General features: G+C 47.4%; 1 protein-coding gene across 1 annotated transcript in view; it reads left to right on the top strand.

The window, feature by feature from the left end:
- Positions 1-17,684, top strand: part of LOC110531422 (collagen alpha-5(IV) chain) — a 94,168-nt gene extending 76,484 nt beyond the window's left edge. Inside the window, exons 39-48 of the mRNA XM_036987301.1 lie at positions 5,892-6,025; positions 6,247-6,319; positions 6,904-6,975; positions 7,107-7,235; positions 7,408-7,506; positions 9,379-9,591; positions 10,432-10,609; positions 16,712-16,826; positions 17,072-17,244; positions 17,442-17,684. Of these exons, the coding sequence (XP_036843196.1) occupies positions 5,892-6,025; positions 6,247-6,319; positions 6,904-6,975; positions 7,107-7,235; positions 7,408-7,506; positions 9,379-9,591; positions 10,432-10,609; positions 16,712-16,826; positions 17,072-17,244; positions 17,442-17,523 (1,268 nt within the window). The 3' untranslated portion in view covers positions 17,524-17,684. The remainder of the gene's footprint in view (positions 1-5,891; positions 6,026-6,246; positions 6,320-6,903; positions 6,976-7,106; positions 7,236-7,407; positions 7,507-9,378; positions 9,592-10,431; positions 10,610-16,711; positions 16,827-17,071; positions 17,245-17,441) is intronic.
- Positions 17,685-19,285: the final 1,601 nt, after the last annotated feature.

Here is a 19,285-nt window from a genome sequence, read left to right as displayed (position 1 = left end):
CACCACACCACACCACAGCCACCACACCACACCACAGCCACCACACCACACTACACCACACCACAGCCACCACACCACACCATACCACCACACCACACCACCACACCACACCACACCACCACACCACACCCACCACACCACAGCCACCACACCACAGCCACCACACCACACCACACCACACCACACCACACCACAGCCACCACACCACACCACAGCCACCACACCACACCACAGCCACCACACCACACCACAGCCACCACACCACACCACAGCCACCACACCTAACCACACCACACCACAGCCACCACACCACACCACACCATACCACCACACCACACCACCACACCACACCACACCACACCACAGCCACCACACCACCGTAGGGATGGTGCCAGGTTTCCTGCAGACGTGATGCTTGACATTCAGGCCAAAGAGTTCAATCTTGGTTTCATCAGTGTGACTAAAAGGGGACTTCTATAGGTCTATAATCCTTTATGCCAGCGGTATTCAACTCTGACCCTACGAGGTCCGGAGCCTGCTGGTTTTCTGTTCTACCTGGTCATTAATTGCACCCACCTTGGTGTCCCAGGTCTAAATCAGTCCCTGATTAGAGGGGAACAATGAAAACACAAAGTGGATCTGGCTTCCAGGTCCAGAGTTGAGTTTCAGGTGTCTATAGCATCCTATTCGATTTCCTCAAATCACCATCTCCTTACCACCTATAGCTGTACTAGAAAATACCTCCCAAAAGTATCTTATATTAGAGATCTAGTTACACATACAGGTAACTGCCAAAATAAAGGAAACACCAACATGAAGTGTCTTAATAGGGCGTTGGGCCACCACACCACCACACCACACCACACCACACCACCACACCACACCACACCACCACACCACCACACCACCACACCACACCACACCACCACACCACACCACCACACCACCACATCACACCACACCACAGCCACCACACCACACCACACCAACCACAGCCACCACACCACACCACAGCCACACCAACCACACCACACCACACAACACCAACCACACCACACCACACCACAGCCACCACACCACACCACACCACACCATACCACCACACCACACCACAGCCACCACACCACACTACACCACACCACAGCCACCACACCACACCACAGCCACCACACCACACCACACCACAGCCACCACACCACACCACAGCCACCACACCACACTACACCACACCACAGCCACCACACCACACCATACCACCACACCACACCACCACACCACACCACACCACACCACAGCCACCACACCACAGCCACCACACCACACCACACCACACCACACTACACCACACCACAGCCACCACACCACACCACAGCCACCACACCACACCACAGCCACCACACCACACCACAGCCACCACACCTAACCACACCACACCACAGCCACCACACCACACCACACCATACCACCACACCACACCACCACACCACACCACACCACACCACAGCCACCACACCACCGTAGGGATGGTGCCAGGTTTCCTGCAGACGTGATGCTTGACATTCAGGCCAAAGAGTTCAATCTTGGTTTCATCAGTGTGACTAAAAGGGGACTTCTATAGGTCTATAATCCTTTATGCCAGCGGTATTCAACTCTGACCCTACGAGGTCCGGAGCCTGCTGGTTTTCTGTTCTACCTGGTCATTAATTGCACCCACCTTGGTGTCCCAGGTCTAAATCAGTCCCTGATTAGAGGGGAACAATGAAAACACAAAGTGGATCTGGCTTCCAGGTCCAGAGTTGAGTTTCAGGTGTCTATAGCATCCTATTCGATTTCCTCAAATCACCATCTCCTTACCACCTATAGCTGTACTAGAAAATACCTCCCAAAAGTATCTTATATTAGAGATCTAGTTACACATACAGGTAACTGCCAAAATAAAGGAAACACCAACATGAAGTGTCTTAATAGGGCGTTGGGCCACCACACCACACCACACCACCACACCACACCACACCACCACACCACCACACCACACCACCACACCACCACATCACACCACACCACAGCCACCACACCACACCACACCAACCACAGCCACCACACCACACCACACCACAGCCACACCAACCACACCACACCACACCAACCACACCACAGCCACCACACCACACCACACCACACCATACCACCACACCACACCACAGCCACCACACCACACTACACCACACCACAGCCACCACACCACACCACAGCCACCACACCACACCACACCACAGCCACCACACCACACCACAGCCACCACACCACACTACACCACACCACAGCCACCACACCACACCATACCACCACACCATACCACCACACCACACCACCACACCACACCACACCACACCACAGCCACCACACCACAGCCACCACACCACACCACACCACACCATACCACCACACCACACCACAGCCACCACACCACACTACACCACACCACAGCCACCACACCACACCACAGCCACCACACCACACCACACCACAGCCACCACACCACACCACAGCCACCACACCACACTACACCACACCACAGCCACCACACCACACCATACCACCACACCATACCACCACACCACACCACACCACAGCCACCACACCACAGCCACCACACCACACCACACCACACCACAGCCACCACACCACACCACACTACACCACACCACAGCCACCACACCACACCACAGCCACCACACCACACCACAGCCACCACACCACACCACAGCCACCACACCTAACCACACCACAGCCACCACACCACACCACACCATACCACCACACCACACCACCACACCACACCACACCACACCACACCACAGCCACCACACCACACCACACCACAGCCACCACACTTAACCACACCACACCACACCACAGCCACCACACCTAACCACACCACACCACAGACACCACAAGCCAGAACAGCTTCTCTGCAATTTGGCCTCGATTCTACAAGTGTCTGGAGCTCAATCGGAAAGATGTAACAAATTCCATCATTTGGTGTTTTGTTTGACCTGTGGTGGAAACCATCTCAGACGCCGCTCCAAACTCTCTCAGAAGTGTTGAGATCTGATGACTGAGACGGCCATTTCATATGGTTTACATCGTTGTTCAGGCTCATCAAACCATTCAATGACCGGTCGTGTCCTGTGGATGGCGGTATTGACCATCCTATGGGGGCATAGCCATGGTAGCCAAACGAATAGCCTGCCCAGCATTTTTATACATGACGCTAAGCATGATGGGATGTTAATTGTTTAAATAGCTCAGGGATCACACCTGTGTGGAAGCACCTGCTTTCAATATACTTTGTATCCCTCATTTTCCCTCATTTTCCATTGTTTAGGTACCTGTATTTTCTTCACATTAATAATATTATATCAAGCATTATTGAGCCCAGTACTACTAGCCCAGCTCGGTGTGTGACTAGCGTCATCCCCATATAGTGTTGAGCGCGATGGGATGTACTTCCTGTTTCCTGTGGCTTGACTCCACCCCCTGTGGTGTGGCCCCACCCCCTCTGATGACACAGGTGTCAGTGACCAGGTCCCTCAAGTCAGAGTTCATGTACCCAGGCTTCTGTCGTACTGCATGTTCTCCTGACCTAGAACAACATTTAGAACTCAAATCAAATCAAATGTTATTTGTCACACATACACATGGTTAACAGATGTTAATGTGAGTGTAGCGAAATGCTTGTGCTTCTAGTTCCGACAATGCAGTAATAACCAACAAGTAATCTAGCTAACAATTCCAAAACTACTACCTTATAGACACAAGTGTAAGGGGATAAAGAATATGTACATAAAGATACATAAAGATACATAAAGATACATAAAGATTTCATCTCACTGTGACCCTGTTCTGGAAAACAAATCTAGAACTTTAGAACACACAGTGCAGTCAAAGTGTTGCCAAATGATCTTGGATCTCTTGATTTTGATTCGATAAATGACTTTCTTCCCTTAATTTCTGATCATGCTTTTTTTTACTCCTGCTAATCTCAGACTCTGAGTCACGCTGGTCAGAGAACCTTAACTAAAAGGACCTTTTGATAGAATGTTTTCATGTGTTTTGTCTTTAAATGTGGTAACAGACTGAGATTTTATAAAAACAAACCGTGTTTAGAAATAATCCACACCTTTTTTAGCAACCACTGTTTCTGATGATAATTTGAATGAATCATATGTTAGTTATTAACACATAAACTTCTAACACTAAATACAGTAATTGTGTTAAACTTGGAATTGACTCATTTGTTGATGAAGTAGTTGATCGACATGAATTTAGCATTATGTCGTGTAAGACAATATAGAGATGTTAGCATTTTCTCCATTATCACGAAATACTTTAAGAACTGACACTATTTAGCTTTCCCTTTCAAACTATTACAAATACTTCCGTTTCAACATACATGTACACAGACAAACCCCAAGCAGGTATTCATTTAAATGAAATAACGATATTGAAAATAAGCTGCATAAGATCTGATTTCTTAAAACAGTTACTTGGTTTGCCTTGAGATCTGGCTGTGTCGGATGTTAGTCATCCTGTGTCTATGCTAACTCTTGTTTTACCCCTGCACATTCTGCCGCCCGGCTCTGCGATACAGGGAATTCTGGGATACTTAGGTCCTCCAGGTTAGACTCCATGGTGTTTGATGATGATGACCACTGTTGTTCTGTTGTGATAATACTGATCTGTGTTCATATTGAATAGCGGACAATTTGTTAGCCCTGGTCCCTGATCCGTTTGTGCTCTTGTCAACTCCATTGCATTGTTGGAATGATAGCACAAACAGACTGGCACTCGTTTACCGCGTTGCTGATTTGCTAACCACTCTTAATTTTTCAGGATGGGTTGTGTAGCCTAACAAAGGACTGTGGGCTACACATAAACTGTACACACACAAGAATACACCCCAAAATAAACAAAACACACTTGAACACACACTTACCCCCCCCCCCTCCCCCGCCTCCCCCTTTGTACTGTATTCACACCAGAAGATGATGGTGGGAGGAGCTATAGGAGGACGGGCTCATTGTAATGGCTGGGATGATATGAATGGAACGGTATCAAACATATGGAATCCTCTTATTTGACTCCGTTACATTCATTCCATTCCAGCAATTACAATGAGCCCGTCTTCCTATAGCTCCTCCCAATAGCGTCCTCTGATTCATACTGTATTTTTAAATGGTTGTATGTATAGTAGGTAATACAGCTACAGTGAAATTTGAATGGGTGAGTTTCATAAAACCAACTGTATAACAACAGGTTAGTACAGTAACCATAGAGATGGATCAGATAGTGTTTAACAGTAACCATAGAGATGGATCAGATAGTGTTATACAGTAACCATAGAGATGGATCAGATAGTGTTCTACAGTAACCATAGAGATGGATCAGATAGTGTTCTACAGTAACCATAGAGATGGATCAGATAGTGTTCTGCAGTAACCATAGAGATGGATCGGATAGTGTTCTACAGTAACCATAGAGATGGATCGGATAGTGTTCTACAGTAACCATAGAGATGGATCAGATAGTGTTCTACAGTAACCATAGAGATGGATCAGATAGTGTTCTACAGTAACCATAGAGATGAATCAAATAGTGTTCTACAGTAACCATAGAGATGGATCAGATAGTGTTTAACAGTAACCATAGAGATGGATCAGATAGTGTTTAACAGTAACCATAGAGATGGATCAGATAGTGTTCTACAGTAACCATAGAGATGGATCAGATAGATCTAGTTTGAACTCTATGGTTACTAATATTGTTTTTTGTTATAATGTCAGGTTGAGTTGTTTGTTATCTCTGACCTCTGACCTCTGTGTGTGAAGGTCCTCCTGGCCCCGAGGGTCCTCGTGGCCTTGGGGGCAGCGGAGGGACCAAAGGTGAGAAGGGAGTCCCTGGATCTTCCGGATCCCCTGGTTTCCCGGGAGCGAAGGGAGAATTGGGATCGCCCGGATTCCCAGTAAGGAACCAAACAACTTAGATCCATAGATATTGATAGCAGGATCAATTCCATTTCAATCATGGACCAAAATGCTTTCATTGATCCTCTCCTCTCAAATATAGATCCTAAACCAGGGAAAGGGGCTATGGGTTGGTTTGGGATTGTGTGAAGTAAATTAGAATTCCATCTGGGATTGTGATGTTACATGACCCATGACCTCTCCCCTATCACGTGACCAGGGTATTCCTGGCCCTCCTGGTGGCAGCGGGCTGAAGGGAGACATTGGACTTCCCGGCGTTCCCGGATTCCCAGGTAAACGAGTAACAGCATTATTACATACGTTTACATTAGCAACAACATTGACATTATCAACACTGGCGTTGACACTGGCGTCCACTCCTTCCCTCTCCTTCTCTCCTTTCTCTCTCCTCCCTCTCTCTACACTCCTTCCCTCTCCCTCTCTCCTCCCGTCTCCCTCTCTCCTCCCCTCTCCCTCTCTCTCCACTCCTTCCCTCTCCCTCTCTCCTCCCCTCTCCCTCTCTCCTCCCTCTCCCTCTCTCCTCCATCTCTCTTCACTCCTTCCCTCTCCTTCTCTCCTCCCTCTCTCCTCCCCTCTCCCTCTCTCTCCACTCCTTCCCTCTCCCTCTCTCCTCCCCTCTCCCTCTCTCCTCCCTCTCCCTCTCTCCTCCATCTCTCTTCACTCCTTCCCTCTCCTTCTCTCCTCCCTCTCTCCTCCCCTCTCCCTCTCTCTCCACTCCTTCCCTCTCCCTCTCTCCTCCCCTCTCCCTCTCTCCTCCCTCTCCCTCTCTCCTCCATCTCTCTTCACTCCTTCCCTCTCCTTCCCTCTCCCTCTCTCCTCCTTTTCCCTCTCTCCTCCCTCTCTTTTTCCACTCCAGGACTAAAGGGAGAATCTGGAAGCCCTGGATCATCCGGTCTGCCTGGAGATCCTGGAGATCCTGGTCCTGCTGGTGAGTCTAGTGTTGCACCCTAAAGGAGAAACACCAGAAAGATGAATGGCTGAAAGCAGTGGGTGTCTGTTAGCGATCACACACACACACATACACACATACACTCTGACCCCCGTCTTTGTTAACTCCAGGAATCCAAGGCGACCCAGGTGTCGCTGCGACCCCCATCATGCTGAAGGGAGAACGTGGCCCCCCTGGCCCTTCAGGTCTGCCAGGCAACCGTGGCTCCCAAGGACCCCCCGGACAGGAGGGACGCTCAGGTCATTGGACTGTCACACCCAGTGTCTGTTTGACACAGGACTTAATTTATAAAGTTACAGTCGGCTTCGTTTTTGCCAGAGAAGGCTTAAAGCTGCAGTTAGCTAGTTACTGGAGGAAGCTAGTTTTCCCCTCAAATGGAGACCACTCACTGAGTCCTCTGGTCTGTTTCAGGTCAGCCCGGTCAACCAGGGGACCCCGGTCCTGAAGGACCCCCAGGATTCAGTGGAGCCTTCGGCCGCAAGGGAGACTCTGGACCCGCCGGACAGCCAGGTAAGATTGCAATCTGGCTCAGGTCCATAGAACACTAATAATGGTTCAAACCTCCTGAACTACATACTCTATGTTACACAGACTTAACCTTCCATCTTGCTCAAGTCCTTAGCCTTGCTCAAGGGCACAGAAACAGATTTTTCACCTAGTCAGCGCAGTGACTTGAACCGCTAGGCTACTTGCCGCCCAGACCTAACCTTCCATCTAGCCTACGAATAATGTTTAAAATCTCACGGAGTACATATTCTATGTGACACAGACCTAACCTTCCATTGTGAATGTCAGTCATGTACAGTGCCTGTAAATATTCAGACCCCTTGACTTTTTTCATATTTTGTTGCGTTACAGCCTTTTTCTAAAATGGATTAAATATATATAATTTTTTTTGCAATCTACACACAATACCCCATAATGACAAAGCGAAAACATGTTTTTAGAAATGTTTGCAAGTTAAAAAATCAAACAGAAATATCTTATTTATGTAAGTATTCAGACCCTTTGCTATGAGACTCTAAATTGAACTCAGGTGCATCCTGTTTCCATTGATCATCCTTGAGATGTTTCTACAACTTGATTGGAGTCCACCTGTGGTATATTCAATTGATTGGACATTTATTTTACTAGGCAAGTCAGTTTAGAACAAATTCTTATTATGTTGTTCAGGGGCAGAACGACAGATTTTTACCTTGTCAGCTCAGGGATTCGCTCTTGTAACCTTCCGGTTAGTAGTTCAACACTCTAACCACTTGGCTACTTGCCGCCCCGACATGATTTGGAAAGTCACACATCTGTCTGTATAAGGTCCCACAGTTGACAGTGCATGTCAGAGCAAAAACCAAGCCATGAGTTCGAATGAATTGTCCGTAGAGCGCCGAGACAAGATTGTGTTGAGGCACAGATCTGGGGAAGGTTACCAAAAAATGTCTGCAGCATTGAAGGTCCCCAATAACACAGTGGCCTCCATCATTCTTAAATGGAAGAAGTTTGGAACCACCAAGACTCTTCCTAGAGCTGGCCGCCCAGCCAAACTGAGCAATCGGGCGAGAATGGCCTTGGTCAGGGAAGTGACCAAGAACCCGATGGTGAATGTGCGTTCTGTCAAGAAGCAGTGCGGCTTGGTTGGGTTGTGTTTCGGAGGACGCATGGCTCTTGACCTTCGCCTCTCCCGAGTCCGTATAGGAGTTGCAGCGATGAGAGAAGACAGTAACTACTACTAATTGGATACCAATTAGGGAAAAAGGAATTTAAAAAAAATATATATATATATATATACAGTGTGTGCAGATAAGGTGTGCAATAAATAGGCCATAGTGACAAAATAATAGTCATTACAATACATAGCTCTAGAAGTGTAAATAAACTCCCATCAAGTCAACTTCGTTATAGTAGCCTTCTGTTCATTGAGTTCTTAATGTTCCTTGTTCTCTGTGTCAATGACTGGACGGTGTAGACAAGGTTGAGTCATCAGACAAACCTTGATCAAATACGTTGAGGTACATTTTGATTTAACTTGAAGTTTTCCATTTTTGGGACTATTCCACAGGGTCCACTGTACCGACCAAACTGAACCAACTATTTGAGAAGTTTTTTCACGTTTTGGCCCAGGTCTGCCAGAGCAAACCAGAAATAGTTTGGCCAACTGATACTCCATGCTGGAACCATTTATTAAAATGGATTCATATTAATATCAATCATATTCATATTAATGTCATGTTATTATTATTGTCCCCTTTGTCTCCTATATCTCTCCTAGTCTCCTACTCTCCAATACACAGCTCAAGAAGTGTCAAATAAACTAAAATCAAGTAAACTATAGTATTGTTCATTAAGTGTATTGAGTTGTTTAATGTCCATTCTATCCCCTGTTCTCAGGTCAGCGTGGGTACCCAGGTCCCACTGGTTCAGATGGTCAACAGGGCCCCCCAGGTAACCCCGGCTCAGCCTCTGTGACCCATGGCTTCCTGATCTCGAGACACAGCCAGGCTGAATATGTCCCTAACTGCCCCGAAGGGACCAGCCTCATCTACGACGGGTTCTCTCTGCTCTACGTACAGGGCAACGAGAGGGCACACGGACAGGACCTAGGTAAGACACACACACACACACACAGACACACACACACACACAGAGAGAGAGAGTAATGAGAGGGCACACGGACAGGACCTAGGTAAGACACACACACACACACACACACACTCACACACACACACACACACACACACACACACACACACACACACACACACACACACACACAGAGTAATGAGAGGGCACACGGACAGGACCTAGGTAAGACACACACACACACAGAGAGAGAGAGAGAGTAATGAGAGGGCACACGGACAGGACCTAGGTAACACACACACACACACACACACACACACAGAGAGAGAGTAATGAGAGGGCACACGGACAGGACCTAGGTAAGACACACACAGACACACACACACACACAGAGTAATGAGAAGGCACACGGACAGGACCTAGGTAAGACACACACACACACACACACACAGAGAGTAATGAGAGGGCACACAGACATGACCTAGGTAAGACACACACACACACACACACACACAGAGAGAGAGTAATGAGAGGGTGCACAGACAAGACCTAGGTAAGACACACACACACACACAGAGAGAGAGTAATGAGAGGGCACACGGACAGGACCTAGGTAAGACACACACACACACACACACAGAGAGAGAGTAATGAGAGGGTGCACAGACATGACCTGGGTAAGAATGGAGACTGGAGATACACGATGACATTCATGAACACAGATGGTTTTTGTTGTGAGAGAAGCAACTCACAGTATTAACCTCAAATCTTCTCTTCACTTATTATTTCCTGTTTTCTTCTGTTCCCTTTCCTCCGCTCCCTCTATCCTCTCCTCACTCCCTCTCTCGTCTCATTTGTCAGGTACTGCTGGTAGTTGCCTGCGTCGGTTCAGCACCATGCCATTCATGTTCTGTAACATCAACAACGTGTGTAACTTCGCCTCCCGTAACGACTACTCCTATTGGCTGTCTACACCCATGCCCATGCCCATGAGTATGGCCCCCATCACCGGAGAAGGCATCAAACCTTTCATCAGCAGGTAGGGAGGGAGGGAGGGATGGAGGGAGGGAGGGAGGGAGGGAGGGAGGGAGGGAGGGAGGGAGAGGGAGGGAGGCAGGGAGGGAGGGATGGAGGGAGGGAGGGAGAGGGAGGCAGGGAGGGAGGGATGGAGGGAGGGAGGGAGGGAGGGATGGAGAGGGAGGCAGGGAGGGAGGGAGGGAGGGAGGGAGGAAGGGAGGGAGGGAAGGATTGAGAGGGAGGGAGGGAGGGAGGGAGGGAGGGAGGGAGGGAGGGAGGGAGGGAGGGAGGGAGGGAGGGATGGAGAGGGAGGGAGGGAGGGATGGAGAGGGAGGCAGGGAGGGAGGGATGGGCGGGAGGAAGGGAGGGAGGGAAGGATGGAGAGGGAGGGAGGGAGGGAGGGAGGGATGGGCGGGAGGAAAGGAGGAAGGGATGGGCGGGAGGGAGGGATGGGCGGGAGGAAAGGAGGAAGGGATGGGCGGGAGGAAGGAAGGAAGGGAGGGAGAGAAGGATGGAAGGATAGAGAGGGAGGGAGGGAGGGAGGGAGGGAGGGAGGGAGGGAGGGAGGGAGGGAGGGAGGGAGGGAGGGAGGGAGGGAGGGATGGGCGGGAGGAAAGGAGGAAGGGATGGGCGGGAGGAAGAAAGGAAGGGAGGGAGAGAAGGATGGAAGGATAGAGAGGAAGGGAGGGAGGGAGGGAGGGAGGGAGGGAGGGAGGGAGGGAGGGAGGGAGGGAGGGAGGGAGGGAGGGAGGGAGGGAGGGAGGGAGGGAGGGAGGGAGGGAGGGAGGGAGGGAGGGAGAAGATACAATAGAGGACTATGATTTGATAACATCTAAGGGTGTTTTCACACTTGGTCCAATTGAGACATTTTTTTGTGAACTCAGTGCATTTTTTTAGTGCAGGGTAAACACTCCAAGTGAATTCAGACCCTCAAAAGAACCCCTGAAGCTGAGACAATCTCGAGAGGAGGTCTGAGATCGGTTCGCTTGATTAGGTCAATGTGAAAACAAAGCTCCCCAGGTTCGCTTGTCATTATTCCTGCACCACACACTAGACTACCGCAACACTGTTTCCCCTGACATAACCCCTCACACTAGACTACTGACATAACCCCTCACACTAGACTACTGACATAACCCCTCACACTAGACTACTGCTATAACCCCTCACACTAGACTACTGCTATAACCCCTCACACTAGACTACTGCTATAACCCCTCACACTAGACTACTGATATAACCCCTCACACTAGACTACTGACATAACCCCTCACACTAGACTACTGCTATAACCCCTCACACTAGACTATTGACATAACCCCTCACACTAGACTACTGCTATAACCCCTCACACTAGACTACTGACATAACCCCTCACACTAGACTACTGACACAACCCCTCACACTAGACTACTGACACAACCCCTCACACTAGACTACTGACACAACCCCTCACACTAGACTACTGACATAACCCCTCACACTAGACTACTGTTATAACCACTCACACTAGACTACTGACACAACCCCTCACACTAGACTACTGACATAACCCCTCACACTAGACTACTGTTATAACCACTCACACTAGACTACTGACACAACCCCTCACACTAGACCACTGACACAACCCCTCACACTAGACTACTGATATAACCCCTCACACTAGACTACTGACACAACCCCTCACACTAGACTACTGACATAACCCCTCACACTAGACTACTGACATAACCCCTCACACTAGACTACTGACATAACCCCTCACACTAGACTACTGACACAAGCCCTCACACTAGACTACTGACACAACCCCTCACACTAGACTACTGACATAACCCCTCACACTAGACTACTGACACAACCCCTCACACTAGACTACTGTTATAACCCCTCACACTAGACTACTGACATAACCCCTCACACTAGACTGCTGACACAACCCCTCACACTAGACTACTGACACAACCCCTCACACTAGACTACTGACACAACCCCTCACACTAGACTACTGACACAACCCCTCACACTAGACTACTGACATAACCCCTCACACTAGACTACTGACACAACCCCTCACACTAGACTACTGACACAACCCCTCACACTAGACTACTGATAAAACCCCTCACACTAGACTACTGACACAACCCCTCACACTAGACTGCTGACACAACCCCTCACACTAGACTACTGACACAACCCCTCACACTAGACTACTGACACAACCCCTCACACTAGACTACTAACACAACCCCTCACACTAGACTACTGACACAACCCCTCACACTAGACTACTGCTATAACCCCTCACACTAGACTACTGACATAACCCCTCACACTAGACTACTGCTATAACCCCTCACACTAGACTACTGACACAACCCCTCACACTAGACTACTGACATAACCCCTCACACTAGACTACTGACATAACCCCTCACACTAGACTACTGACACAACCCCTCACACTAGACTACTGTTATAACCACTCACACTAGACCACTGACACAACCCCTCACACTAGACTACTGACACAACCCCTCACACTAGACTACTGACATAACCCCTCACACTAGACTACTGACATAACCCCTCACACTAGACTACTGACACAAGCCCTCACACTAGACTACTGACACAACCCCTCACACTAGACTACTGACATAACCCCTCACACTAGACTACTGACACAACCCCTCACACTAGACTACTGTTATAACCCCTCACACTAGACTACTGACATAACCCCTCACACTAGACTGCTGACACAACCCCTCACACTAGACTACTGACATAACCCCTCACACTAGACTACTGACACAACCCCTCACACTAGACTACTGTTATAACCCCTCACACTAGACTACTGACATAACCCCTCACACTAGACTGCTGACACAACACCTCACACTAGACTACTGACACAACCCCTCACACTAGACTACTGACACAACCCCTCACACTAGACTACTGACACAACCCCTCACACTAGACTACTGACACAACCCCTCACACTAGACTACTGACACAACCCCTCACACTAGACTACTGATAAAACCCCTCACACTAGACTACTGACACAACCCCTCACACTAGACTGCAGACACAACCCCTCACACTAGACTACTGACACAACCCCTCACACTAGACTACTGACATAACTCCTCACACTAGACTACTGACACAACCCCTCACACTAGACTACTGACACAACCCCTCACACTAGACTACTAACACAACCCCTCACACTAGACTACTGACACAACCCCTCACACTAGACTACTGCTATAACCCCTCACACTAGACTACTGACATAACCCCTCACACTAGACTACTGCTATAACCCCTCACACTAGACTACTGACACAACCCCTCACACTAGACTACTGACATAACCCCTCACACTAGACTACTGACATAACCCCTCACACTAGACTACTGACACAACCCCTCACACTAGACTACTGTTATAACCACTCACACTAGACCACTGACACAACCCCTCACACTAGACTACTGACACAACCCCTCACACTAGACTACTGTTATAACCACTCACACTAGACCACTGACATAACCCCTCACACTAGACTGCTGACACAACCCCTCACACTAGACTACTGACACAACCCCTCACACTAGACTACTGTTATAACCACTCACACTAGACCACTGACATAACCCCTCACACTAGACTACTGACATTAGACCACTGACAATAGGCCTACAGCATTATTTCATCTGCAGTTATTCTTCTGCTATTTAATCTGTTACCAATAATATTTACATGTAATATTGATGTAAAATGTCAATATTATCTTCTGATTACAATGATTATGTCTAATCTTTTAACTAAATTCAATGTTTTCAAGGGTTCAGGGAACAGAACCTGAAAACCGTAAAATAACATGATTATTTGAGCAACAGAACCCGAACCCAAAACGAAACTTATATATACTGTTCTGGAACAGAACCGTTATTTTAAAACATGGGAACAAGTTAATAATGTTATTTTACGTTCCGGGCATTTTTTTCCAGTCCCACAAAAATCTCAACAATGCACCTATGCAGAGCCCTCACTCTGTCACTCAGAAAGTTATTCCAGTGTCAGCCTGCCAGTTGGAAGTCTTTCCCAGTGGGTGTACAATACCTGTAGGCTACCTGCCCCTCCCCCTCAGAAGTATAGGTTACTGTAGCCCCTCCCCTCAGAAGCATAGATTACTGTAGCCCCTCCCCTCTAAAGCATAGGTTACTGTAGCCCCTCCCCTCTAAAGCATAGGTTACTGTAGCCCCTCCCCTCAGAAGTATAGGTTACTGTAGCCCCTCCCCTCAGAAGCATAGGTTACTGTAGCCCCTCCCCCTCAGAAGTATAGGTTACTGTAGCCCCTTCCCTCAGAAGCATAGGTTACTGTGGCCCCTCCCCCTCAGAAGCATATATTACTGTAGCCCCTCCCCTCAGAAGCATAGGTTACTGTAGCCCCTCCCCCTCGGAAGCATATATTACTGTAGCCCCTCCCCTCAGAAGCATAGGTTACTGTAGCCCCTCCCCCTCGGAAGCATATATTACTGTAGCCCCTCCCCCTCAGAAGCATAGATGACTGTAGCCCCTCCCCTCAGAAGCATAGGTTACTGTAGCCCCTCCCCCTCTGAGGCATAGATTACTGTAGCCCCTCCCCCTCCGAAGCATAGGTTACTGTAGCCCCTCCCCCTCAGAAGCATAGGTTACTGTAGCCAACTGACAATGTTACAAGCGTAATTCAGAAATTAGGGAGAGATGTTTAATTAGAGAAGAATGGATTTACTTTTTCAATACTAGTTAAGGATAGTATAGTTATCACGTTTCACGTTGTATTTATTTACTACAAAACGTAAGACGTGTTTTTCATTTTAGTGCTGCTTTGCACACACAAGTTTGTTAGATAGCTAGCTAACATTTTCTCTGGTCCAAAGTTAAACCAACACAGAAGTTCAAAGACATTCAAAGTTCCTCCATAAAAGCCGCTCCTCCGTAGGTGTAATTCTGTGGACCTAATTCAGATAATGCATTCCCCAAACAAGATGCAGAGTGCTTCAAGACAAGCTTCCTCCATCCTCTCTCCCCTCTAAATGTCATTTGCATCTTGCGCCCTGTTCCATTATTATGAACCCAGGCCGTTGCAGCACAATACAACTTGCTCTTAACAACTTTCCTACAGATGAAATCACTTACCCGCTCCACAGCAAGCTGCTCTGTCCACACGGATTGGTGAAGTCATTTAATGTCACGCTAAATGTAAAAAATATATATATATTTCAGAGGTTTAAAAAATAACCGAAAGGTACAGCATAAAACCAGCCTTTTTTTTTGGTTTGGATCGGATCAAAACTGTAATTTGCTGGTTGGAACAGTGGAACTGAATGAAAAATAATGATTCTGTTCAGAACTAAATGATTGAAAAATTATTTTTATTTCCAACCCCTCCCTGAATATTAGTTTCCAAAATGTAAGTATGTCAGTGGAGGCTGCTGAGGGGAGGTCGGCTCATAATAACGGCTGGAACGGAGCGAATGGAATGGCATCAAACACATGGAAACCATGGAAACCATTCCACTGATTCCGCTCCAGCCATTACCATGAGCCCGTCCTCCCCAATTAAGGTCCCACCAAACTCCATGTGAAGTAGGTACTTCTAGCTGTACGATCACACATGGTTTGTCCTGTGCTTTTACCTAGTACATAGAGTGAATGCTGGTGGGGGGAAAAAAATATATTGGTTCCTTTTCTAAACATAACAATATGAATGCAAAGAGGACTCAGACCATCAAATAGGTGAAGTGAGCTGGCAAAAGAGTGTGGCAAAAGAATCTGGCAGTGTGAGCGTTAAGATATATGAGACTAGATGTTAAAAGCGTGTGTTTAACTCCTCTGTGTGTGTTATTAGGTGTGCAGTGTGTGTTTAACTCCTCTGTGTGTGTTATTAGGTGTGCAGTGTGTGTTTAACTCCTCTGTGTGTGTTATTAGGTGTGCAGTGTGTGTTTAACTCCTCTGTGTGTGTTATTAGGTGTGCAGTGTGTGTTTAACTCCTCTGTGTGTGTTATTAGGTGTGCAGTGTGTGTTTAACTCCTCTGTGTGTGTCATTAGGTGTGCAGTGTGCGAGGCCCCTGCCATGGTGATCGCTGTACACAGTCAAACCATTCAGATCCCCACCTGCCCCAGCTACTGGGAACCACTATGGATCGGATTCTCCTTCATGATGGTACACACAGACACACACGCACACTCACACACACACTCACTCACTCACTCACTCACTCACTCACTCACTCACTCAGACACACACACATGCCAACCAACCCTTGCCAAAGAACACATTAATCAAGTTTTACGTTTTAAATGTGTTAACAACACATATTCAAAGCCCACTATATCCACACACAACTTCCTCTTTATTTCACTCTTCTTCTTCTCTTCTCTCTCTCCCTCCACCTCCCTCTCTAACAGCACACCAGTGCAGGTGCTGAGGGCTCTGGTCAGGCTCTGGCCTCTCCTGGCTCCTGTCTCGAGGAGTTCCGGAGCTCTCCCTTCATCGAGTGTCACGGCCGAGGGACCTGCAACTACTATGGCAACACATACAGCTTCTGGCTGGCCACTGTCGACCAATCAGAAATGTTCAGGTACCATGAATCAATCGACCAATGATTTTCCAAACAGGAAATGTTTAGGTACAAGACATAGATTCCCTATATAGTGCACTCTAGCTATAACTGGAAGTGCTAGCTAAACAGATTGGTTATTTTCATATACGATGTAAAGATCCCAGTGATCATACAGTGATGCCAACCCCTGACCTCTAACCTCTGACCCATAACAGGAAGCCACAGTCAGAGACGCTGAAGGCAGGTAACCTATCGACGCGCATTAGCCGCTGTGTGGTCTGTATGAAGAGGACGTAACAGCGCGGTGGCAACCGTTGCCGGGGACGACCGACAACGACAATGGCGGCAGGCGGGCGGAGTGGGGGTGATGTTGACGTCTCCGTGAGAACAAGGTGGAACTCCAATGGTGCATTGTCTTCCGGAAACAGCAACTTCATTGGTGCTACTGTGCAACACAGCAAGAAAAGAAAAAATGAATTTATTTAATCTTTTATTCTTTTTACTTACCTCAAGTACGTCAAAAAGAAACACACAAAATCCACAAAAGGTGCCATGGTGAATGTGTGACAAAAGTGCATTTTGTTGAATTTTTTTCTGTATTTCGCAGAGAATATATATATATATATAGTGTTATCAATAATGGTAACGCTTCATTTTAAGGGGTCTTTATTACAGTGTAATTAAATGTGTAATTGCGCTGTATCAAATATTGTATTTCATTGTAATAACTCATAGTTACACTGTAATAACAACATGTAACTGGTGATCATTTCAGTCTGTAATTACAGGGGTGTAACAACAAATGCTTGTTACCATGCTTGTTACCATGCTTGTTACCATGCTTGTTACCATGCTTGTTACCATGCTTGTTACCATGCTTGTTACCATGCTTACCATGCTTGTTACCATGCTTACCATGCTTGTTACCGTGCTTACCATGCTTGTTACCATGCTTGTTACCATGCTTACCATGCTTGTTACCATGCTTGTTACCGTGCTTGTTACCATGCTTGTTACCGTGCTTGTTACCATGCTTGTTACCGTGCTTGTTACCGTGCTTACCGTGCTTGTTACCATGCTTACTGTGCTTGCTACCATGCTTACCATGCTTGTTACCATGCTTGTTACCATGCTTGTTACCGTGCTTGTTACCATGCTTGTTACCATGCTTACCATGCTTGTTACCATGCTTACCATGCTTGTTACCATGCTTACCATGCTTGTTACCATGCTTGTTACCATGCTTGTTACCATGCTTGTTACCATGCTTGTTACCATGCTTACCATGCTTGTTACCGTGCTTGTTACCGTGCTTGTTACCGTGCTTGTTACCATGCTTGTTACCATGCTTACCATGCTTGTTACCATGCTTGTTACCATGCTTGTTACCATGCTTGTTACCATGCTTGTTACCATGCTTACCATGCTTGTTACCGTGCTTGTTACCGTGCTTGTTACCGTGCTTGTTACCATGCTTGTTACCATGCTTACCATGCTTGTTACCATGCTTGTTACCATGCTTACCATGCTTGTTACCATGCTTGTTACCATGCTTGTTACCGTGCTTGTTACCGTGCTTGTTACCGTGCTTGTTACCATGCTTACCATGCTTGTTACCATGCTTGTTACCATGCTTACCATGCTTGTTACCATGCTTGTTACCATGCTTGTTACCATGCTTGTTACCATGCTTGTTACCATGCTTACCATGCTTGTTACCATGCTTGTTACCATGCTTGTTACCGTGCTTGTTACCGTGCTTGTTACCGTGCTTGTTACCATGCTTGTTACCATGCTTACCATGCTTGTTACCATGCTTGTTACCATGCTTACCATGCTTGTTACCATGCTTGTTACCATGCTTGTTACCATGCTTGTTACCATGCTTACCTTAGAATTCATGTATCCAAAAAGGATAGAAAAAATTGCATGGAAAACGTACTTTCTCTCTCCTGTGTTGATGTTTTTGACTTTTTTTCACGTAAATCTTTCATGTCTGGATTTTTGCACAATGACCTTCTCGACCCTGTTTTTTGCACGCTGTTACATGATGTCAGCG

Source organism: Oncorhynchus mykiss, chromosome 9 (genome assembly GCF_013265735.2).
Source record: "Oncorhynchus mykiss isolate Arlee chromosome 9, USDA_OmykA_1.1, whole genome shotgun sequence".
In the NCBI taxonomy this organism is placed as follows: domain Eukaryota; kingdom Metazoa; phylum Chordata; class Actinopteri; order Salmoniformes; family Salmonidae; genus Oncorhynchus; species Oncorhynchus mykiss.
The sequence above is the reverse complement of the archived record's forward strand: the minus strand, read 5'-3'. Positions and strand labels throughout refer to the sequence as shown.